Source organism: Trachemys scripta, chromosome 2 (assembly GCF_013100865.1).
Source record: "Trachemys scripta elegans isolate TJP31775 chromosome 2, CAS_Tse_1.0, whole genome shotgun sequence".
Classification (NCBI taxonomy): domain Eukaryota; kingdom Metazoa; phylum Chordata; order Testudines; family Emydidae; genus Trachemys; species Trachemys scripta.
In genome coordinates, this window is record NC_048299.1 from 26,900,312 (window position 1) to 26,926,242 (window position 25,931).

General features: G+C 43.8%; 1 protein-coding gene across 14 annotated transcripts in view; it reads left to right on the forward strand.

Moving 5' to 3' along the window:
* Positions 1 to 25,931, forward strand: part of PARD3 (par-3 family cell polarity regulator) — a 658,319-nt gene that overhangs the window by 64,379 nt on the left and 568,009 nt on the right. Inside the window, exon 1 of one of the 14 annotated variants that reach the window (XM_034760099.1) lies at positions 15,182 to 15,200. The exons of the other annotated variants lie outside the window; for them this stretch is intronic. Within the exon in view, the coding sequence (XP_034615990.1) occupies positions 15,198 to 15,200 (3 nt within the window). The 5' untranslated portion in view covers positions 15,182 to 15,197. Of the gene's footprint in view, positions 1 to 15,181; positions 15,201 to 25,931 lie in introns of those variants that run through there. 14 annotated transcript variants of the gene reach the window in all.

The window sequence follows — 25,931 nt, forward strand, 5'->3', positions numbered from 1 at the left end:
CCCCAGGACCAACCCTTGGGGCACTCTGCTTGAAACCGGCTGCCAACTAGACGTGGAGCCATTGATCACTACCCGTTGAGCCCGACGATCTAGCCAGCTTTCTATCCATCTTGTAGTCCATTCATCCAGCCCATACTTCTTTAACTTGCTGGCAAGAATACTGTGGGAGACCGTATCAAAAGCTTTGCTAAAGTCAAGGAATAACACGTCCACTGCTTTCTCCTCATCCACAGAGCCAGTTATCTCCTCATAGAAGGCAATTAGATTAGTCAGGCATGACTTGCCCTTGGTGAATCCATGCTGACTGTTCCTGATCACTTTCCTCTCCGCTATGTGCTTCAGAATTGATTCCTGCTCCATGATTTTTCCAGGAATTGAGGTGAGGCTGACTGGCCTGTAGTTTCCTGGGTCCTTCTCCTTCCCTTTTTTAACGATGAGCACTACATTAGCCTTTTTCCAGTCATCCGGGACCTCCCCTGATCACCATGAGTTTTCAAAGATAATGGCCAATGGCTCTGCAGTCACATCTGCCAACTCCTTTAGCACCCTCGGATGCAGCACATCCGGCCCCATGGACTTGTGCTCATCCAGGTTTTCTAAATAGTTCCGAACCACTTCTTTCTCCACAGAGGGTTGGTCACCTCCTCCCCATACTGTGCTGCCCAGTGCAGCAGTCTGGGAGCTGACCTTGTCTGTGAAGACAGAGGCAAAAAAAGCATTGAGTACATTAGCTTTTTCCACATCCTCTGTCACTAGTTGCCTCCCTCATTCAGTAAGGTGCCTACACTTTCCTGGACCACCTTCTTGTTGTTAACATACCTGAAGAAACCCTTCTTGTTACTCTTAACATCTCTTGCTAACTGCAACTCCAAGTGTGATTTGGCCTTCCTGATTTCACTCCTGCATGCCTGAGCAATATTTTTATACTCCTCCCTGGTCATTTGTCCAATCTTCCACTTCTTGTAAGCTTCTTTTTTGCGTTTGAGGTCAGCAAGGATTTCACTGTTAAGCCAAGCTGGTCCCTGAGGGAGTCAGTCTGCTTTTCTGAAGTCCAGGGTCTGTATTCTGCTGTTCTCCTTTCTTCCTTGTGTCAGGATCCTGAACTCGACCATCTCATGGTCACTGCCTCCCAGGTTCCCATCCACTTTTGCTTCCCCTACTAATTCTTCCTGGTTTGCGAGCAGCAGATCTAGAAGAGCTCTGGTTCCTCCAGCACTTGCACCAGGAAATTGTCCCCTACACTTTCCAAAAACTTCCTGGATTGTCTGTGCACCGCTGTATTGCTCTCCCAGCAGATATCAGGGCGATTAAAGTCTCCCATGAGAACCAGGGTCTGCGATCTAGTAACTTCTGCTAGTTGCCGGAAGAAAGCCTCATCCACCTCATTCCCCTGGTGTGGTGGTCTATAGCAGACTCCTACCACGATATCACCCTTGTTGCTCACACTTCTAAACTTAATCCAGAGACTCTCAGGTTTTTCTGCGGTTTCATACCGGAGCTCTGAGCAGTCATACTCCTCTCTTACATATAATGCAACTCCCCCACCTTTTCTGTCCTGTCTGTCCTTCCTGAACAGTTTATATCCATCCATGACAGTACTCCAGTCATGTGAGTTATCCCACCAAGTCTCTGTTATTCCAATCACATTATAGTTCCCTGACTGTGCCAGGACTTCCAGTTCTTCCTGCTTGTTTCCCAGGCTTCTTGCATTTGTGTATAGGCACTAAAGATAACTCGCTGATTGTCCTGCTTTCTCAGTCTGAGACAGGAGTCCTCCCCTCATGCACTCTCCTGCTCATGCTTCTTCCCGGTATCCCATTTCCCCACAGGGCTTTGGTCTCCTTTCCCCAGTGAACCTAGTTTAAAGTCCTCTTCACTAAATTAGCCAGCCTGCTTGCAAACATGCTCTTCTCTCTCTTCGTTAGGTGGAGCCCGTCTCTGCCTAGCACTCCTCCTTCTTGGAACATATCCATATTTAGGATGCACAAAACAGGCACACAACAAACCCCTTGATATGGGTATAAAATAAAAATGTAGACCCAAATACCTCTAAGATTGGGAATTGGTATTTGAAATCCTAACCCAGATTTTTTCAAACAGCCCTATCCCCCTAATGGACTGAATCAAAATCTTACTTCCATTCACCCCAAATGTTGATCCAGGATTCAGAGAGACCGATTATCTGCAATGGGCTGGTGAGACTGGATGTGAACTACCTTGTGGGTGTCCCCCTAAGAACAAACACATTTCAGATACAAATACATATCCAGTATTCATAACGTCAGATACAGTGATGATACGTGTGTTTAACCAGGATAATCATACTTGACAGATTGTAACTTTCTCATTGACACCTACATGATAGACTTTGTATCAAGTTTAATGCAATTGTATAACAGTGGTAGCAACAAAGATACAAATGGTCCTCTTCAAAAATACGGCTAGAACCCTACGCGGATACACAGATTTGGATCTGAGGTAATGAAATTGTATCCGACTCATGATTCACACTCCACCTTTTATATGGATCCGCACCAGCACCCTCTAGAGGCTGCAGTTCTCAACCAGGCGTCCATAACCAATTTCAGGGAGTCCACGGCCCTGCAAGGCTGAAGCCCGGAGCCCAGCTGGGGGTGGGGAAGTGCTGGGTCTTGGGGCTTTAGTTCCCCTCGGGAGCGCTGGGGCTCAGAGCTTCAGCCCCACAGTTGAACCCCCTGTAACTGCAGCCCTACATTGAGAACTGCTGTTCTAGAGCCCTGTGCAGATTTAAAAAATAAATAAATTGGGATCTGCATCCAGTCCACAAAGATTGGAAACCAGGAACATCATCTACGGTTGCAGGTATCTGTGGATATATAGTGGCTATCTGGATTTGCAGGGCTCTACATATAGCATTACAATTGTTAAATCATGTTATGGGGATATCCAGTGTTAATTAGTGCTAGTTAATGGATGCTGTAGAGAAACCTCAGATAGTAAAATCTTTAATTCTGTATTTTACCTTATTCTCTGGTGTGGTGATACATTAGGAAGGTCCAGGATGACTAAAATGAGTAGGCTTACTGGATAGAGATTTGCATAGCTTCTTCCTGGAGCTCATTGAAAAAGAAATCACTAATGCCATTGCTCTTACCATATCCCATAGGCAGTGTTTGCTTTGAAGAACAGTGATCTAGTCAAAGGAAAACAAAGGGGTTTTGGATGACTTAATAAAAAACTGATGCTCTTTTAAAGTTATAATGCTAAACAAGAGTTTTGTTTTGTTGTTCAGATTGATTGTGAAACCTTTAGTTTTTTTTTAACATCAACTTTGTGTAAATATTTCCCCACCCCCACCCCCATGATCTAGGAAGACTTCTCACAGTTATCTGCCTAGTGTTCTAGTGAAAGAATCTTTTATAAACATTGGTTTGTGAACAGGCAGACAATTAATTTAGCCCTCTCCCCCAAATATTCAAAGAGACTTAAGTTTAACCAGGTAATGAAGACTGTAATATATGTCTCTGGTGGGTGGAAATAAAAGGACCGTTACCTTGTCTTTTACAAGCCTTAAAGGTACGCTTCTAGAGTGTAATACAGAATTATATTTCAATGCATTTTTAATGTGACCTTTTTGTGTGTGATTTCAGTCATTTCTTTATATCTTTTGCCAAGGTTGGGCTTTATTACAAAAATCAGAATTCCCTAGTTTAAACCACTTCCTAAGAAGTGGTTGAGCACACCAAAATGTCATGTTGCATATTATGCAAAAATTTTAAAGCTACTCAGCACTGTTCCCTTCCACTGGAAAATGAATCTGCTTTTACAACTTTATATATGCTGTTTGCTCCATACAGAAGAGAAGGTTTCCCTCTCCTTCACAGTAAAATTCAGCAATTTTTGGATCCACTGATCCTCCAGTCTGAACAGATATGTTTTCTATTTCTTTCTCTGTTGGACACGAAGTCTAGTTGCTATGCTTCCCTCTTAATATAGTCTCCTGCTTTATTTTTGACCAGTGCAGACATGCCTCTAGAGTTTTAAGCAATCTTGCAAGATGTAATGAGCCGTTGGAGTTCAATGTACTATTGTTAAATGCCTCATTCAACTATAGATGACAAGAAAGTGAAATAATGCTTCAAACATTAACCCTGTGTCCAGCTTATCAGTAGTCGGCTCATATTATTAAGGACCTGATTCTGCAATCATAACTCATATTGAGTAGAGATGATAGGACTTATAAGGTGTAGGATGGAATTAGTGGGATGACAAAAGAAAGGGAGAGGATGTTCTTGTATATTAGTTTGCAAATACTCAAAGCAATCATATTATCTTCCTGGAAGTTCTCTCTCAATTGGTACTATCATCTTATGGTGGGTGGTGGAGATGTGACAGTCAGGAGTACCTGAGCGTAGATGAGCGACAGAAATAAGTTCACTTGGGGGAGGATAGTGAGATTGCTAGATGTGCAAAGGAAGGTAGGTTGTTTCAGGCATGGGGGAGGATCCTGAAAAGGTATGGAGTCATGACTAGGAGAAGGGAACAAAAGGAGCTTGAAAATGGGTAGGGTAGGACATGACTGGGAAAAGGAGGGCAGAGTTGATGAGTTAAGGATGTAGAGGGAAGAGAGGGGTTTAAATGTGCAGAGGAGGAAGATAGCTAATAGAGGATGGGAAATCTCTTGGGATGGGGCTGAATTACTATTATTGCTCACTCTTGACAGCATATGATGCTTTCAGTGCTGTACAGGCAGCAAGCTGGGCTTTGGAGCTGTGCTCGGGCTCCACTCCAGCTTCAGGCAAAAACCTGCAGCTCCACTGCTAGGTTGACAAGAGAATTTCCTATTGACCTAGTGCTGTGTACACCAGGGGTTTTGTTGGTTGAACTGTGTCGCTTGGGTGTGTATTTTTAACACCACTGGGCAACGTAGTTATACCAACCTAATTTCCTAGTGTAGACCAACCCTCCTTAAAATTTCTTGCCTGGCTGTGGCACTGCTTACAGATGTTAAATCATAACGATGATGATACATCTCAGGTCTGTTAAATAAGTTTAAAAAAATCTTAAATCTCTCAAATTTGGTAACAGAATATCTGTGTAGCTGTAAAACAAAATTTAAAATCCGTTCCTTTTTACTTGCAACGATGGGAGTTGAAAGGTATTTTTGTTCCCCCTCACTAAAACCTAGAGCAGTATATTACAGCTCCTGCTCTTTTAGTTCATGGTGATATTAGCATCCAGAACCTAACTCACGTTTTGGCAGATACATTTCAATTAACCTTTTAAGCAATCATACTAATACTCATTATTTATGTAGTATAGTGCTCTGTGTTTTCAAAGTGTTGGACAAACACTAAACATGAGCAGAAATGGATAAGTGAAACATTAGTAGGTAAATATAGACTTGAATAAGAGTCATAGGAATGTGTTTTACAGATGAAAATAAGTAGTGGCAGTTATTTGGAAAGATGCAAAATATTTCTACTATAAATTTATATCTTACAAAAAGATGCAAGTTTAAAAAACTTTTGTTTAAAATACCTTGAAAGGTCAAATTAATATAGTAAGTGTGCTCACAGATTCTTATGCAACTTGCTGACTAGCAGCACATTTTACTGAGAGCTTCAATTTCTCTAAATATTTTTTCACTTCATAATTGCATAGCTACTACATGTAGATGACATGACTGGCTTGGGGGAGTCTTTCATGTATGAGTCATTGTTCCCAGTTCAATCCAGTTAAGTAATGATGGAAAGTGGTTATCTGGTAGTTCTTTAGTCTGTATGAACATCATGTTGCACATCATAACTGGTAACTTTTTGGGCTGTCTTAGAAGTCAAAGAATGAAAGGGAGTTAAACTTTCCCCTTATCCATAAAGGTGGTCACTCCAGTTCAGGATTGGGCTATTTCATTTTCAAAAATGAATGAAGCAGAATGCAAGTTAAGCTGAACAAGTGGCACTTTATTAAACCCTATGCACTGCTCTGTCTGTGTGGCTGAGTTGCTTGCAGCGTAACTCCCTGTGTTCCCAGGTTTACTGATCTCCCCTCTATAACAGCCCCTTCAATGATTCCAGTTTCACTGATTGTGGTACAGGGACCAGTTTGTGGGACAGTGCAAAGAAGACTGCACCTCTGCTGTCCCTGTTGTAGTTGGTCTATGGTTATAAACAGAACAATTTCCTAGGTCTATGAAGCTATTGCCTTACTCCAGGACTAAATTCAGTAAGAAAAATACATTATATAGTTGTGTTGAGACAGCCCACTTTGTGGCATATTGCATCGTGCAAGGTTCTGGGAATTCTCACCCTGCTCCTGGCACAGGGTACAGACAGTAGGTAGGGTCCAGACATACCCTTTCTTAAGTTTTCCTTATAATTAATGTAACAGTGAACTCATATCTCTTGCCCAAGTTTGCTTTTAAGAGGGGCTGTTTCTAGAGTTGCCTTTGCAAGGCCCTTCTGTCCTTGCCTTTGCTTACTTAGGCTACATCTACACTACAGCCGGTATCGATGCTCTGATATTGATCCACTGGCGGTCAATTTAGTGGGTCTAGTGAAGACCCACCAAATCAACAGCAGATTGTTCTCCAGTTGACACCTGTACTCTACCCACGATGAGAAGAGTAAGGTAAGTCAACGGGAGAGTTTCTCCTGTTGGCCTCGCATGGTGTAGACCCCATTGTAATTTGACCTAAGGTACGTCGACTCCAGCTATGTTGTTCACATATGCGTAGCATAGGTCAACTTACCGTGGTAGTGTAGACATAGACTTAGAGTCACTTGACACCTTGTACTGTATATCTGTAGCTGGAATTAAAGGGCTTGTCGAATCAAACACTTAATTCACAGTAAACCAGGGTGTAAATCTGGTGTAAATCTAACCTGCAATGTATTAAGTATCCATGTGGACCCTGTTAATGTGCACTAGAAATTCTCTGGTGTGCTTTGATCTACCCTGCTTTGTAACAGGAGTAGATTGAAGTGCACTAGGAAATTTATAGGGCATGGCTGCTGGGTCCACATGGACACTTATGACTGGCAGGTTAGCGTGGGGTAGGTTCACACCCTGTCTTGTCTACAGGCTTGTCTACACAGTGAGATAATACTCTATGGGGTGTGATTTCTAAAGTGCACTAATGTGTTGCACATTAACTGGTTTGTGTAGACTATGCTGGTGTGCACAAAAGATTTCCCAGTACACTTTAATGTAGTGCTATTTGAAACAGCACTGTGTTAAAATGCATAAGCAGGATCTACATGGATTAATTAATGTGCAACCTGTTAGTGCACTTTAGAAATCACACCCCTGTAGAGTGCATTACCCCACCATGTAGACAAGCCCTAAGTATGTGTAATAAGTCCTTATATGATTGATTTTGGTCTGCCTGCTAGCATTAGTCAGCAGAAGTTAATTTGATAGTTTCCTAATTTTGTCCCTTGTTAGCTATGTACAATTGTATGCAAATATTAATGTTTCCTTATTTGCTGGTGTATAAACTATAAATGTTTGTCTCTGGATTCAGTTATATAATCTTAAATAAACAATGCTGTAGGAATATCTTATCAAAAGCATTTCAATACTTGTGCACTCTGTAGTGCTGCTGCTGTCCACAGGAAATACTTTTTGCTTGAGCAAGTAAGTAAACTCAATTTCCTGTCAGAAACTTAAACACAGTGTATAGATGAAACTTTATTCTCACTTGCTGTTATCGCAGCCACCCTAAATAACATAATTTCTTCTTCGAGGATGGTCCATATCTGTATTCCACATGTGTATGCACACCATCCACCTGAGTCTGGAATTTCTTGCAAGCAGCATCTGTTGGCCTGCACATGCGCCCTAGCTCTCCTTGGGCTGAGGGCATAAAGGGCGATATGGACTGATGCCTCTCCCATTTCTTCTTACCACTGCATGGTCTGAATTGGAATCTTCAGTGTCCTCAGCTCCTTTTTATTATGTCATTAGTGTATAGTTAGGGTTTCTTTTTAGTTTTTACAGTATAGTAGAGCATAGATAGTTAGGATTTTTCCCCCGCCTGGGGATTTCCCCCCTGAGAAGTCTAGGATTATACCCAGGGTCTGGGGGATCAGAAATTGTTTCCTGCTCTTCCTCCTTTTTTGTGAGTGACAAACATCATTGCTGCCTCTATTGTCTGGGTGAGGCTCACGTTTCTGCCAGATGCAGCATATGCCACTCTTTTCCCCCACTTCACCCCCTGAACTCCTGAGGGTTGGAAACTCAGACTCAGAGAACACCTTATGGAACAGGCAATGGAGTCCCAGTCAGATCCCATACATCAGCCTCAACAAGTGGGCTGTATCCCTCTGAGCAGAAGCTCAAGAATGGAGGCTGACTCTACTATTGCAAGAAACATATCTGCCTCTCAGGAGTTTTCAGGCCATGAGAACTCTCATACACAAGGTCACTATCAAACACAGGACATCATCAGAACTTGCCTTTCCCTCCTTGGCAGCATGGCTTCATGCACACACTGTTCACCGGGATACATCTATGATACCTACAATCCTGGCTTGTCTTGGTGCACTCACCATAAATGACAAGGTGTCCGTTCCACCCAAGGTATTAGGCTCTTTTGTCAGGTGGACAAAACTAGAGAATGTTCAGGTAGGGATCCTTTTCCTCACACCCACATTCAAGGCAGCCATTATTACTGTTGCCTCCCTCTTGGGTTGGGGTGCACATAAGGGTGATCATATGGCACAGGGCATCTGGATGCCCACTGGATGCCTGGGAGTCCAGTACACACATCAGCTTACTAGACCTCGGGGCAGTCTGTCAAGCCTGCAATGCCTTTCTCCACTCATCCAATCCAAACCTGTTCAGATAATGCCGGTCAATATGACAATAGTATTTTATATTAACAACAAGGGGATATGAGATCTGTCTCTCTCTCTGTGCATAGAGGCAGTCATTCTGTGGAACTGGTGCATCAAACATCACGTAACCTTATCAACAGCATTCTTACAAGGATGCAAAATTCCCTGGTGGACTGCCTAAGCAGACATTTTTCTGTGACTCACGAATGGGAGACTCATGATTTGGTTCTCAACATCTTTGCTCAATGGGGAATGCTGGCATGGAACTTTTCACCTCAGGTAAGGCTGCAGGTTTGTCACAAAGTCATGGCATGACCTCCATGACTTCTGCAGTGGCTGGTGTGTTTGGCTCAGGGGCCGCCAGAGCAGCTCAGGCAACCCCTGTGTCAGCTGCACCGGCTGCTACTGGGGCAGTCTCAGGCCACTGCCCCTCCCCCACAGCAGCAGGAGTTTGTGGGAATCAGGGCTAGGGGTTGGGATGCGGAAGGGGGTGAGGTCACTGTGCAGTGCTTACCTTGGGGGGCTCCCTGGAAGCAGCGACATCCCTCTGTTCCTAGGTGGAGGTGCAGCACAGCGAAGGGTCTCTACATGCTTCCCTTGTCCACAGGCACCGCCCCCACAGCTCCCATTGGCTGTGGTTCCTGGCCAATGGGAGCTGCGGAGCTGGTGCTCAGGACAGAGTCAGTGTGCAGAGCTGCCTGGCCACGCCTCCGCCTAGGAGCAGAGGGAGGGGGATGTTGCCACTTCCGGGGAGGCGCGGAGCCAGGTAGGAGCCTGCCAACCCCCCACCGCCAAGCACCAGCAAGGGTCCAGGGCCATATGCTGCCACCAGCCCCCCCACGCTGCCACCCCTCCAAGCACCTGCGGCACCCCTGGGGCCCCCTTTCTTCCCCCCAAAATTTAGTCAGGGGTATATAGTACAGGTCATGGGCTACCAATTTTTTTTACTGCCCGTGATCTGTCCATGACTTTTACTAAAAATATCCGAGACCAAAACGTAGCCTTACTCATAGGTGAACAGGAAAATTCCTCGTTACCGCTCCAGAGCAGCCCTAGGCAAAGACTCCTTGGGAGATGCCCTGCTGATGTTGTGGAAGGGTCACCTGGGGTATGTTTTCCTTCCAATTCCTTTGATGCCACAGGTTTTGTAGAAGATATGCTGAGACAAAGTTCTAGTCATCCTCATCCTGCCCAACTGGTCAGGACAGTTGTGGATCACAGAGCTGTTGAAGCTCTTAGTGAAACACCCATGAACATCCACAGGCGTTCTAATACAACACCAGGACAAGATCACACATCACAATCTGGGGTCAGCAACTCAGTCTGATATTTGGGTGGGCATTGGAGATAGAATGCTCATGTTCCAAGAGTGTGCAATCCATCTTTAACCAAAGTGGAAAAGGTTCTACAAGAAGCGGTTACGTGGCTAAATAGAAGTGTTTCTCTGCTTGGGCTCATCAATGCAAGTTGTCCACTGGAATCCCTGATATCTTAGAGAATCTCCTCACACTTAAGTATCAGAGGGGTAGCCGTGTTAGTCTGGATCTGTAAAAAGCAACTGAGTGTCCTGTGGGATCTTTAAGACTAACAGATGTATTGGAACATAAGTTTTTGTGGGTGAATGCCCACTTCGTCGGATGCATCTGACACTTAAGTCTTTCAGGTCTTGCATTCAGTTCCCTGTAGGTGCATTTAGAAGCAATCAGCATTTTCCATCCTCCAATGGTTAACACTATGAGTTTCATGCACACTGTCACAAATAGATTTTGAAGGGGATTCTCAGATCCTATCCATCAGTGATGGTGATCACACCTCAATAAGCCCTTAATTTTGTTCTATCATCTCTCACTAAGACTCCCTTTGAGCCATTAACTACATGTTCTATGACCCATCTGTCCATGAAGGTGGCCTTTCTGATAACTATAACATTGGCCAGAAGAGTCAGTAAACTGGGAGTGGGACCACCATATATTTCCTTCTAGAAAGAAAAGGTCTTGCTACATCTCTACCCCAGATTCAGACCCAAGGTAGTTTCCAAGTTGCATACGAGTCAGGTCATCTACTTACCTGTATTTCTCCATCCCTCTTCTCCCCCCCCACCCATGATATGCATGAGAAGTAAGTGTGTGTGTGGGGGGGGGGGTGAGGGGGGCAGAGAGTTTCCTGTTTAGTTTTTTAGAGCAGAAATTACTGCACTCAATGTTTACTCAATTGTTTGAAAAAAGCTATTTTTCGCTTTCACTAATAAAACAACACAACATTCCAAGATTTAAATTAAGATAATTTTAGTATTCATGGTAAGTACAATGTGTCAACCTTTTTCCCCAGCAAAGCTTCCTGCTTTACCCTTCATTATTAATAGGGCCCTACCAAATTAATGGCCATGAAAAACACGCCATGGACCATGAAATCTGGTCTCTTTCCTCACCCAACCCATGAAATCTGGTCTTTTGTGTGCTTTTATACTATACTATACAGATTTCATGGGGGAACAAGTGTTTCTCAAATTGGGGGGCCCTGACCCAAAAGGGAATTTCAGGGGGCGGGGGGGTGTCACTTTTACTTCTGCACTGCCCTCAGAGCAGGGCGGCCAGAGAGTGGCGGCTGTTGGCCGGGCACCCAGCTCTGAAGGCAGCAGCTCAGAAGTAAGGGTAGCAGTATCGCAACCCCTCTACAATAACTTTGTGACCCCCCCCAACTTCTTTTTTGTCTCAGGACCTGTACAGTTACAACACAGTGAAATTTTAGGTTTAAATAGCTGAAATCATGAAATTTATGATTTTTAAAAAATCCTATGACTCTGAAATTGACCAAAATGCACTGTGAATTTGGCAGGGCCCTAGTAGTTAATTAACACAAGCTTCCTGCCATTTATATTCTAATACCAGAAAATACTTCATTGCTTTCCTCTCCTTTTATATTTTTGATTCAGCTTGGTGGTTTTCTCAGAGATGGTAATAGCATGTTCTGGGATGTTTGTGTAGGTGGAAGGAGACCAGAAACATTGTAACATTGCAGTCTTTCATAGAATCCTAGTTGGCCATGTGTCAATAGCACTTCCTAGTAGTTTTAGATCATTCTGTATAAAAAATCCCATTGTTCCTCTTGGTTGAGATTTGTATGCTGTGAAAATAGTTGTTAATACTACTTCCTGGGGTATGTCAACACTACGTAATTGGGTCGAATTTATCGAAGCCGGTTTTATAGAAATTGGTTTTATACAGTCGATTGTGTGTCCCCCACATAAAATGCTCTAAGTGCATTAAGTCATCGGACCGCGTCCACAGTACTGAGGCTAGCGTCGACTTCCGGAGCGTTGCACTGTGGGTAGCTATCCCGCAGTCTCTGCCGCCCATTGGAATTCTGGGTTGAGATCCCAGTGCCTGATGATGAAAAAACAGTGTCGTGGGGGGTTCTGTGTACATGTTGTCAGGCCCCTCTCCCTCCGTCAGAGCAATGGTAGACAATCGATTCGCGCCTTTTTACCTGGGTTACCTGTGCAGACAACATACCACAGCAAGCATGGAGCCCGCTCAGCTCAGCTCACCATCACCATATGTCATCTGGGTGCTGGCAGACGTGGTACTGCATTGCTATACAGCAGCAGTTCCTTGCCGTTTGGTGTAGATGGTGTATTACGATTGGTATCCGTCATCGTCATACTCCTCAGGAAGTTGGGTCAGAGGCACCTGGGTAGACATGTTTTGTCTCCTGGAGACTCAGTCCTGCTGGCAGTCCTATTGAACCGTCTTGACGATGATGGCTAGCAATCGTAATGCAGCATCTTCTGCCAAGCACGCAGAAGATGCAGATGGCTATCAGTCATGTTGCACTGTCTGCTGCCAGCCTAAGATGTAAAAGATAGATGGACCAGATTTGTTCTGTATTCATTTGCTTCCCCCTCCCTCTGTGAAATCAACGGCCTGCTAAACCCAGGGTTTTGAGTTCAATCTTTGGGGGGGCCATTCTGTGTGACAGTTGTTTGTGTTTCTCCCTGATGCACAGCCACCTTTGTTGATTTTAATTCCCTGTAAGCCATGTCATCACTCGCCCCTCCCTCCCTCCATCAGACAATAGTTTCGTGCCTTTTTTCAGCCCAGACGCCATAGCACTGGGATCATGGAGATCACCGCGGCAGTTATGAGCACTATGAACACCACGTGCATTGTCCTGGAGTATATGCAGAACCAGAACATGCCAAAGCAAAACCAGGTGAGGAGGCGATTGCAGTGCGGCGACGAGAGTGATGAGGAAATTGACATGGACATAGACCTCTCACAAAGTACAGGCCCCAGCAATGTGCAAATCCTGGTGTTACTGGGGGAGGTTCATGGCGTGGAGCGCCAATTCTGGGCCCGGGAAACAAGCACAGACTGGTGGGACCGCATCATGTTGCAGGTGTGGGACGATTCCCGGTGGCTGTGAAACTTTCGCATGCGTAAGGGCGCTTCCATGGAACTTTGTGACTTGCTTTCCCCTGCCCTGAAGCGCCAGAATACCAGGATGAGAGCAGCCCTCAAAGTTGAGAAGCGAGTGGCGATAGCCCTGTGGAAGCTTGCAACGCCAGACAGCTACCGGTCAGTCGGGAATCACTTTGGAGTGGGCAAATCTACTGTGGGGGCTGCTGTGATCCAAGTAGCCAACGCAGTCAAAGACCTGCTGATATCAAGGGTAGTGACTCTGAGAAACGTGCAGGTCATAGTGGATGGTTTTGCTGAAATGGGATTCCCAAACTGCGGTGGGGCGATCGATGGAACCCATATCCCTATCTTGTCACCAGAGCACCAAGCCACTGAGTACATAAACCGCAAGGGGTACTTTTCAATGCTACTGGAAGCCCTGGTGGATCACAAGGGACGTTTCACTAACATCAACGTAGGATGGCCGGGAAAGGTACATGATGTTCGCGTCTTCAGGAACTCTGGTCTGTTTCAAAAGCTAGAGGAAGGGACTTTCTTGCCGGACCAGAAAATAACCGTTGGGGATTGTTGAAATGCTTATCGTTATCCTTGGGGACCTAGCCTACCCCTTAATGCCATGGCTCATGAAGCCGTACACAGGCAGCCTGGACAGTAGTCAGGACCTGTTCAACTATAGGCTGAGCAAGTGCCGAATGGTGGTGGAATGTGCATTTGGACGTTTAAAAGCGCGCTGGCGCAGTTTACTGACTCGGATAGATCTCAGCGAAGCCAATATTCCAATTGTTATTGCTGCTTGCTGTGCGCTCCACAATATCTGTGAGAGTAAGGGGGAGACATTTATGGCAGGGTGGGAGGTTGAGGCAAATCGCAAATCGCCTGGCCGCTGATTACGCGCAGCCAGATACCAGGGCGGTTAGAAGAGTACAGCAGGGCGCGGTGCGCATCAGAGAAGCTTTGAAAACCAGTTTTGTGACTGGCCAGGCTACGGTGTGAGACTTCTGTTTGTTTCTCCTTGATGAACCCTCCCCCCGCCCCCTTCCCCCGGTTCACTCTACTTCCCTGTAAACTAACCACCCTCCCCTCCCCCCTTCGAGCACCACTTGCAGAGGCAATAAAGTCATTGTTACTTCACATTCATGCATTCTTTATTAATTCATCACACAACTAGGGGGATAACTGCCAAGGTAGCCCGGGAGGGGTGGGGGAGGAGGGAAGGAAAAGGACACATGGCAGTTTAAAACTTTAACTCTTATTGAAGCCAGCCTTCTGATGCTTGGGCAATCATTTGGGGTGGAGTGGCTGGGTGGCCGGAGGCCCCCCCCCCACCGTGTTCTTGGGCGTCTGGGTGAGCAGGCTATGGAACTTGGGGAGGAGGGCTGTTGGTTACACAGGGCCTGTAGCGGCGGTCTCTGCTCCTGCTGCCTTTCTTGCAGGTCAACCATACGCTGGAGCATATCAGTTTGATGCTCCAGCAGCCGGAGCATCGACTCTTGCCTTCTGTCAGCAAGCTGACACCATCTATCCTCTTCAACCCGTCACTGCTCTCTTCAGCCCGCGATTCAGCCCGCCACCTCTTCTCTCATTCATATTGTGCTTTTTTGCACTCTGACATTGACTGCCTCCACACATTCTGCTGTGCTCTGTCAGCGTGGGAGGACATCTGGAGCTCCGAGAACATATCATCCCGAGTCCGTTGTTTTCTCCTTCTAATCTTCACTAGCCTCTGTGAAGGAGAAACATTTGCAGCTGGTGGAGGAGAAGGGAGAGGTGGTTAAAAAAAGACACATTTTAGAGAACAATGGGTACACTCTTTCATGTTAAATTTCGCTGTTCACATTACACAGCATGTGCTTTCGTTACAAGGTCACATTTTTCCTCTTATATTGAAGGCCTGCCAGTTTGGTGTGTGAGCTCACTCACGCAGTGCCAGGCAACAGAATTCGGCTTGCAGGCAGCCATGGTAAGCTACAGTCTTTTGGCTTTTTTAACCTTCATAACATGTGGGAATGGTTTCAAACAGCAGCGCCCTCATGTCCCATACCAAGCACCCGTTGGGTTGGCCATTTAAAATGGGTTTGCAATGTAAAAGGAGGGGCTGCAGTTTCCGGGTTAACATGCAGCACAAACCCAACTACCCCCCCCGCCACCCAATTCTCTGCCATGATCACTTCACTCCTCCCCCCCACTGCGTGGCTAACAGCGGGGAACATTTCTGTTCAGCAGAGCAGGAACGGGCACCTCTGAATGTCCCCTTAATAAAATCACCCCATTTCAACCAGGTGACCGTGAATGATATCACTCTCCTGAGGATAATAAAGAGCGATAAGGAATGGATTGTTGTCTGCATGCAAGCAAACACTGGGACCATACGCTGCCATGCTTTGTTATGCAATGATTCCAGACTACGTGCTACTGGCCTGGCGTGGTAAAGTGTCCTACCATGGCGGACGGGATAAGGCAGTCCTCCCCAGAAACCTTTTGCAAAGGCTTTGGGAGTACATGAAGGAGAGCTTTCTGAAGATGTCCCTGGAGGATTTTCGCTCCATCCCCATACACGTTAACAGACTTTTCCAGTAGCTATACTGGTCGTGATTGCCTGGGCAAAATAATCATTAAACATGCTTGCTTTTAAACCATGTATAATATTTACAAAGGTACACTCACCAGAGGTCCCTTGTGAGCCCTCAGGGTCTGGGAGCACGCCTTAGGTGAGTTCGGGGGTTACTGGTTCCAGGTCCAGGGTGATAAACATATCCTAGCCGTTGGGGAAACCGGTTTCTCCGCTTCCTTGCTGTGAGCTATCTTCATTGTCTTCATCATCAGCTTCCTCATACTCCGAACCCGCTTCCCTGTTGCATGATTCTCCATTGATGGAGTCAAAGCACACGGTTGGGGTAGTGGTGGCTGCACACCGGAGCATGGCATGCAGCCCTGCGTAGAAGCGGCATGTTTGCAGCTCAGCCCTGGACCTTCCGTTTGCCTCTCTGGCTTTGTGGTAGGCTTTCCTTAGCTCCTTAATTTTCATGCGGCACTGTGCGTCCCTGTTATGGCCTCTGTCCTTCAATGCCTTGGAGACTTTTTCTAATATTTTGCCCTTTCGTTTACTGCTTCGGAGTTCAGCTAGCACTGATTCATCTCCACGTATGGCGAGCAGATCCCGTACTTCCCGTTCTGTCCATGCTGGAGCTCTTTTGCGATCCTGGGACTCCATCATGGTTACCTGTGCTGATGAGCTCTGCGTGATCACCTGTGCTCTCCGCGCTGGGCAAACAGGAAATAAAATTCAAAAGTTCGCGGGGCTTTTTCCTGTTTACCTGGTCAGTGCATCTGAGTTGAGAGCGCTGTCCAGAGCGGACACAATGAAGCCCTGTGGGATAGCTCCCGGAGGCCAATAACGTCGATTTCCATCCACACTTCCTCAAACCCGACCCGCAAAGGCCGATTTCAGCACTAATCCCCTCGTCGGAAGTGGAGTAAAGAAACCGGTTTAAAGGGCCCTTTAAGTTGAAAAAAAGGGCTTCGTCGTGTGGGACGTGTCCAGGCTTAATTCGATTTAATGCTGCTAAATTCGACCTAAACTCGTAGTGTAGACCAGGCCTTAGTTTTTCTGTAGCATGTTTTGTCCTTAGAACTCAAAGTGCTTTACAATGGAGGGTAAGTCTCATAGATGAGAAAACGGACACCTAGAGAAGTGAAGTGACTTCTCCAGGGTCACGCAACAAGTCAGCTGCAGAGCTAAGAATAGAATTCAATTTCTTGACTGTTAGACACATGCCTTATCCCAGGGGTGGGCAAACTATGGCCTGTGGGCCAGATTCGGCCCATCAGGGCTTTGGATCCGGCCCCTGGGATTGCCACCCCTGTGGCGTCATGGGACTAAGGCAGGCTGCCTGCCTGTTTTGGCTCCATGCCGCTCCCGGAAGCGGCCAGCACCATGTTGCTGTGGCTCGAGGGGAAGAGCGGGGGCAGACGGCTCCACATGCTGCCCTTGCCTGCAGGCACCGCCCCCTTCAGCTTCCATTGGCCGGGACCGGGGAACCTTGGCCAATGGGAGCTTCAGGGGAGGTACCCACAGACGAGGGCAGTGTGTGGCACCCTCTGCCTCCCCCGCCCTAGGGATCACAGAGATGTGGTGCTGGCCACTTCCATAAGCGGTGCGGGGCTAGGGCAGGCGGAGAATCTGTCTTAGCACCACTGCACACCACTGCCAGCCCGGAACCACTCAAGGTAAGTGGTGCCGGGCTGGAGCTGGCACCCTGAACTCCTCCTTCGTCCCAACCCCATGCCCTGAGTCACCTGCCCTGAGCTCCCTGCCGCACTCCGCACCTCTCCCTGCACCCCAGAACTCCTGCCTTGAGCCCCCTCGTACACCTCACACCCCTCCTGTGCCCCAACCCCTTGCACTGAGCCCCTTCCTGCACACTCTCGCACCCCTCTGCCCCAGCCCTACATTCATGGCCCTGCATGCAATTTTCCCACCCAGATGTGACCCTTGAGCCAAAAAGTTGGCCCACCCCTACCTTTACCACTTGACTGTACACCTCATAAAGAAGGAGTGGATGAAAATCCAAAGCTCCAAGTCAGACTGAGATAACTTGATGAAATTTTGCCTCAGGGACGGTCTGTATTTTTAGTTAATGCTGGTGGGTGGGAAATAATCATATATTCAGGTGTTGATCCCAAGTGAGCAAGAGAAGAAGTTTAAGAAATCATTAATTATGTGGACTCTGTCTTCTGCACAAGAGTGAGTAGGTTTATATATATATTTGCTAGTCTGTAAAAGTCAGACACCATGCCTGAATGCCCTTTACCAGCCAAAGTAAACTTAGCATTTTAAATGAGGACTTCTTGCTATTAAAATGTGATCAAGGAATAACCAGTTAATTGACCATGACTGCCAGTTGAATTCAGTACATTGTGTTAGGTTTTTAGGCACAGATCTAGTTCTGAAATGGGCTAATGATCAATTTATGTTGTTTAACATGAGAAAATGAATAAGCACTAATTTTGAAACTGTCAGTGTAATATGAGAAATTAAAAAGTAATTTATTGTTACTATTGAAAGTGGATATGGAGGGAACAATTAGCATTACTTTCTGTTCCATAAATAATACCCTCTTTGCCTTCTGTGTTGATTTTTAGAAATGTGACATAGCCCAGATATCCAAATTTCAACTTTGATAGCCTTTCATTATATGAAGTCATCACAGTGAAGTAGGAAAGGGGTCAGATTATTTGTATAGAAAGAAAAGAAAATGTTCCACTAAGCAGAGCTTAGTATTAGATATTGCCGCCATTCACGGGTAGTAGTGGGAAGAGTTATGCAGCCTCTGGGGTGTGTGTGTGTGTGTGTGTGTGTGTGTGTGTGTGTGTGTGTGTGTAAAAAAACAAAAAAACAAAATAATAATAAGAAAAGTACATATACTTGTGTACAAAGAAAAGTATGCTGATGTGACAAGGTACCTGAGTTTCTTTAGGAGTTTCTCCTAAAGCCATGGAATTCCAATTTTTTCATCCACAATGTACAAAAATGCCCAGAAATTCATCCCACAAGTCACCATATCCCCAAATCCAAAGAACAATTTTTCGACTGTTTTGTGGGTTGCAGATTGTAAAAGATGAAGGGGCAAGATTTGGCTGATGCCACTGGAGTGAAAGGGTCTCTCCCTCCTCTTTTCTTTCCCCAGTGTTTGTGCAGTGCTCAGCTCTGAGGGTTGAGAAGATTTGCTCCATAGGTCCTTGAAGCTCCCCACTTCCCTTGTTTTGGAGCCAAATACTGCACGAAACAGGAGAGAGATGACGTAAGGAGCAGCTCTAAGATTGGGAGGTGGGAGGGAGGGATAGAATCAGCAGTAGGAAAAGGGGAAGTCAGTGAGCTGGTCTTTCCTGCTCTTGAGCGGGACCCTCACAGGGTCCTGGTGGCCCAGGGATTTTAGAGAGGTCATAGCCACCAGCTCACATATCAGGTCCCCCCTCACACCACCATTTGAGAATGGCTATTCTGTGATGTGCGGGAGCACCTCGAACTCCCATTAAAGTTCCCCATCTTGTAGAGTTAGGTCTTCAGAGAGCAATTCAGTGTGCTTATGTTGAAATAACTATTGCTGAATGCAATTTAAAAAAAAAGAAAAAGAGGAGTCCTTGTGGCACCTTAGAGACTAACAAATTTATTTGGGCATAAACTTTCATGGGCTAGAACCCACTTCATCAGATGTATTAAGTAAAAGATACAGGAGCAGGTATAAATACATGAAAGGATGTGGGTTGCTTTACCAAGTGTTAAGTCAGTCTGAGATAAATCAATTAACAGCAGGATACCAAGGGGAGGAGAAATAACTTTTGAAGTGGTAAGAGAGTGGTCCAGTCCAGACAGTTGACAAGAAGGTATGAGTAAAAGTAGGGAGAAATTAGTATTGGGGAAATTAAGTTTAGGTTTTGTAATGACCCAACCACTCCCAGTCTTTATTCAGGTCTAATTTGATGGTATCTAGTTTGCAAATTAATTCCAGTTCTGCAGCTTCACATTGGAGTCAGGTTTTGAAGTTTTTTTGTTGAAGAATTGCCAATTTGAGGTCTGTTATTGAGTGACCAGAGAGACTGAAGTGTTCTCCAGTTGCTGAATGCTTACACATGCTTAAACTTTTTCATCCTGCAGCTGAAGTATTTGTTGCACGGTGGGTCTTATTTGGAATTCCAGCAGAGATACGAAGTGAATGAAATGTAATTTGAACTATAATATTTGCTCTTGCTAGGTTGTTGGGTTGTGGAAAATAGTTAGAAACCATCTTATATTAAAAGCTGTTTGCGGCTTTTCTTTGGCACCTGAAAGTTTGTTCTGAAAGGTCCCTCCTATAGAACAGAGGTAGACATGGAAATGAAATAAACTTATTGGTAAATTTTCAGATGTATTACAGTTTTTTAATTAACCATTATTTTCATTTCAGCCTGTTATTGTTCTTCAATGTTTGTGGTCTGTTTTGTGCTATGTTGTTGAACAGATAGCTCTGGTACACACCCCAGGCTGATTATTTTGTGTTGTTTTTAATGTATGTATGCTTTTGCCATAAAAGCTTTATCTATTGTGAAATATTCAGGAATAGTGCAGATAACAGCACAGTATGTAATGTATTCTTACATTCCAGACAATTTTAAACAGCTATTAGAAAAATGTGCTTGCATTTACTGTTTGAAGTATTGTAAAAGTAAAGCAATCATTAATAGAATTGGAAATTTGAAACCTCTAAAAACATGCTAACTCAGACAAGAATTACTTGATGTAAGGAAATTTAATATTCAAAAAGTCACACTTTTATAAGGGCAATCTTGACAACACACAAACTCTAACAGCTTTATTTGAATAAATGACATCTAATTTTGGGTACCTCCAATTTTAGAAATTTTCAGTCTGCTTTTCAGAAATTTTGATCAGCTGCCATTGTTTTCAGTTTGATAAATAGATGCTTATTGCCTTGGAAAACGAGCCACCCACATTAAAGGTTACATTTGAAAGTTTGTTCCCAGTTGGTCTTGATCTGAAAGCATGGAGTCAATGTAACTACATCTTAAAAAAGCTCTAGTTTAGTTTGTTTCCAGATAAATAAGCTAACAATTGTAGTGGCAGCTGATAGGGCTGCCTCCTGCTCAGAGATGGAGGAATCAGTAGGCATGGGTTCCTATGGTCTGAAAGAAGTAATGTTGGAATTTCTCTTAGCAGTGAGTGAGCAGTAATGCAAATGCTGCTCTCTGCTGGCCACTTCAGACATTTTATCAACCAGGAAGCATTTTGTTTTAGTTACACAAATATACTGTGGAATATACTTCTGGATGTATTGGAAGGAACAGTATGTTGATGTCATGACCAGATACTACAGCAATGAGCATCATATGAAAAACTAATAAGTATATTAACAAAGGAAAGACTGAGATTAGATTGTTTTTAAAACTTTTGCATGTTGTGAATGTCACAAAATAAAATGCTTTAAACTGGGAAGTCTTAGGAAACTTATTTCTGTTGTCCCAACACAGGTATCATTTTCTGAACTGAGAAGCTGTAATTGCCTTCCTCTTGAACAGGTTGAATTAAAATATTCCTGAAAACAAGCAGTTTTACAGCAACTTTCCTTCATGACTAGAAACTCCTTTGTACTCTTTTGGAAAGGATAGACTTTTATGAAAACAGTACATACAAATATTTAGAACTAAAGGAGTAGGAAATCACCTTCTATGCCATTAACAGACATAATTTCCATTGCTTTTTCTTATATAAAAAGAATGCATATGGTTCTTTTTTCCATTATCTGGGAGAGTACAATCATTTAGTTGTAAAATAGTAAAAGGTTACTTACAGTGATGGCTTTCTCAGTTTATCCTGAGTATGTCTTATTTTTCTATGTAATCCCTATGGAATAAACAAAACGTAAACCGCTTACTAGCTTTGTTGGACAATCTGTTCTTGTGTTCACATTCTAGGTGAATGTTCACTTAACAAAATATTTATCTTCTTTAATTACAGAAAAACTCTGAGGTGGAGAGTGAAGTATTTACAAATGTCAAATTTAAGTAGTTTTCAGAGCACAGCTAGGTAGAATATGTAACTGGGTGGTGTACACAGGAAATAGGAGGACTGACTTGCTTAGACTTGAGGAGTGTGATGCAATGATTACACTGTATTATTGCATTGAATTTCAAATTTAGCATTACCTATGCCCTTGAATTGAAAGAAGTGAACTGTCCAGTTCTGCACATTGTTTGAACTAGGCTAAAAACATCCACATAGCTTTTACAAAATAATTGTGCCTTACTGATTTACCCTTCCCAAAAGAACTAAATTGTTCTAGAGCAGTGTAATTTAACTTGTTGCTGTAATAAAATGCAACTTGATACCGGTTGTGTTGAAAACTTAAGAAGCTCATTGAACTCTGAGGTTAGCATCAACAAGTGAGTGAATATAATTGCCAGAATTATAAAAATCCTAGTTCTGAGCAGCTAAGTATGAATTTTAAAAGCCTAATTCTACTTCAAAAAGTTAAATTTAAACGGTCACCAAAATGTTATTGTGCTGGGTAGCCATATGTGTAAAATTGTAATTGACTCTAAGTAGATATTGCTTAAGAAATTTTCTCAGGAAAATATTTTTATAACAATTTTCTAAATACCATTTTAAAATATATTTAGTTCTTGGTATTGGTCCATTTTAAAAAGTGGCATTTCCACTTAAGATTCCATGTATTTGCATCTTCACCGTTTTTCATTTTTTTTTTTTTAAAGGGCTTATTCGGTCTAGGTATTGCAGCAGGACAGCTTTAAATCATAATCTTTTATAGATGTATTTTTTTTATACACCGCAAATAATGTGAGACACAGCCTGATAGATACACATCAGATGTCTGTATACGTTCAGAATGGGGCACCTTGAGAATTTTTATTGCAGCATTGGTGTTAGCTGATTCGTAATAGAATTCCCGCATACTTAATTGTGCTGGGTAAAAATCACTTTCCATGTGCGCTGAGCAGAGTACAAATTCAAGAGTCACTACTGGAGGAATCTCTAATTGGAGAGATTTCATTTTAGGACACTATGGTGTAGTGCTTCTTGCTTATTCACTGTAACCCAGACATACAATGACACAGAATGCCTTTCAGAGTGTCTCAAAGGACTGATCAGAAGGGTTTGCCACTTGCTATGAAAACTCACTGAGTGCTGAAGGCCAGGTTATGGTCCAACAAGTCTTCCATCTAAGCTAAAATATTTTCAGTAATTGTTCCAAAAATTCACCTGGAGGTGTTTTATTAACATTAGATAAAAAATACTCAGTGTTGTTCCCTAGCTGTGAATGAAACGCATATATCTGCCTTGAGTTGCACTCAAGTTATGCAATGCCACACTTGCAATCATGCTGAAGAGAGTGGCATTGCACTTGAGTGCAACTCAAGGCAGAATTTAGTCTACTGCAGGGTTTCTCAAACTTAACTGCACCGCGACCTGTTTCTGACAACCAAAATTATTACACGACCCCGGGAAGGGGGACCGAAGCCCATGCCCCACCATCTTGGACGGGGGGGCAAAGCCCAAGCACCGCTGCCCTAGGGGGTGCCAAAGCTTGAGGGTTTCAGCCCTGGGAAGTGGGGCTCAGACATTGGTTTCAGCCCCAAGCCCCATCAAATACAACGCCAGCCCTGATGACCCCATTAAAATGGGATCGCGACCCACAGTTTGACAACCACTGGTCTAGTGTCTTTTGAAGGTAGTAAATACTATGGATGGGTTCAAGCCACATAATTTATATCCTAGTTTTGAATATTTCCAAAGCTGAGGTTTTTGGACCAGTTGTTTGTTTATTCTGCTGTATAATATAGATAGAGACCACGGCCAAAGTTTGGACTCGGCTTTGGATTTCAGTTACTCACAAAGTTCAGTGGTGGTAGGTTCTTGTGTTTTCATTTGGCCATATCTATTTCTAGAAACTACAATCTTTTCCATTGCTCAAAAGGCATGTAGATAAACGCTGTAAAATGTAGAGTAATCACAGGGAGCAAAGGGGAATCGAGAAATGACTGTCTCTACATGGTATAGAGAAAACTTAAATGAAAAGGTTTATTGTTGTTTCATATTTACTTAGCAGATCTTGTCTGTGTAAGCTCTTGCCAAACTCATTTTAGGTATTTCTTGTCTAGTCTTGCTGACCTACTATTTTGTGTTAGTGGCTTGTCAAACAGGAAGAGCCACAATATACTCAGCTCAGGTTTTGTGGAGTAAACGATAAAATATATGTGGTGCATGAAATTAGGTTTTTTTTTCTTTGACATTTCTCACAGAAGAGAAAAGCACCTTTTAAAAATGAAATACTTGCTAATTGGCGGAAGAATGCAACTTGTATCTAAGCTATGTAGGCTGGGCATATGATGTAGCATAAGGGCAGCAATTGTGTTTTTGATCCTGTAATTTTGTGTGTTTGCTATGTTGCCCTTTTATTAACGTGCACACTGTCTGAAAACAGGATAAACATCCAGAAGTACCAGAGTTCAGCTTAATGCTGGCTGTCCTTTTGGATTTAGCCACTCTTCCATCTGTACCCTGTCTGTAATATCGCCATTTTACAGACAGGAAACAGAGGCTAGAGAGGTTAAGCGAGTTGGTCAAGAACAGTTAGGGTTCAGATGATGGAGTTGAAGAGGCAGGTTGGTTCTTGTTTGCTGTAAAATAGTTCTTTCTCATTTCCAGATTGCAATAAAGTTTGGCTTATATCTCAAATCCCCGTTGAGTCTTTGAGCTGTAATAAGTGACTTGTTATGTTTTGAAGTGTAAACCTTATTGTAGCCTGTCAATTCTGTCAAGCCTTAAAAACCCAGCTGTTTGTATTTGATCACGTGACAGTGTTTTTTCAGATACCAGAGGTAGAGATGCATTACATAATGGGGTGTGAGATGAGAAACTAAGTCTTCCCTACTGTTTACTGGTTCGAAAGTTGAGTATACAAGGCATGTTTTCTTTGGACTTTGTTCTAGAGCTTGCCAGATGAGGAACATTAGGACAGTGTGTATAAGCTGATAGCTTTGCCTGATCTTTTTATAAACAGCGAAACATTAAATGCTCAAATTAAACAAAAGCACACATGAATACTCTCTTTGGTATAATCACTTCTGGGTGTATGTGCCCCAAAAGGTCCAATAGAAACTTGAGGAGTGTTTTTTTTCCATAAAGTAATTTCAGAGAAGAATTTAAAGCAAACTCCAGCTCTCCTGTTTACTGTAGAATTTTTGATATACAGACAAATTACATAGGAATGAAGTGTTTTCATCTCCTTTCACAAACAAAATGCAAAGTAGGTCAGTCACAATCTACAATCTTAATGTAGAAACTCTCTCTAATCTGTATATATAATCTGGTCTAAAATCTATCCATTAAGTTTTATATGTGTACATGGTTTTAGCTAAATCTTGTTGCACTTGGCTGATATTAAAAGCTTTTCTGATTGGGTATTTCAGTTGGGTCAACTCAGTAGTTAAAATGTAGGTTGTATATGGAAATAGCCCTATAACTTGGTATTGCCTTGCCAAATGGGGGGTAGAGCTAGGGAGGAGGGAACACTGCCTTGTTGTGTAATGTTTCTCTAAACAGATAGTGTTACGTTCATTTTTGCAAGTGTAAAAATTGTGTTTCTGGTACATTTATGATATGAGAAACTGCTGCTATTTGTTAATTAAACAGCTATAAAAATGGTGGTATGGTGCTTGCCAGTATTGTCCAAAGCCCTGTACCTCACAGTAGTGATGTAGTATGTTGAGCTACTACTTGTAGAAAAGTTTATTTTGTATAAGTGATGATGTCACTAGGGCAATTACAATAAGGGGGAAGCTGTGTATTAGGAAAATCAGGGTTTGTCTACAGTGGCAATTTACAGTGCTGCAACTTTCTCGCTTAGGGGTGTGAAAAAACACCCCTCTGAGTGCAGCAAGTTTCAGTGCTGTAAACAGGGCCGGCTCCAGGCACCAGCTTGGCAAGCTGGTGCTTGGGGCGGCCACTCCGGACAGGGGCGGCAGGTCCAGCTATTCGGCGGCAATTCGGTGGACGGTCCCTCACTCCTGCTAGGAGCGAAGGACCTTCCGCCGAATTGCTGCCGCAGATCGCGATTGCGGCTTTTTTTTTTTTTTTTTTTTTGTGGCTGCTTGGGGCGGCCAAAACCCTGGAGTC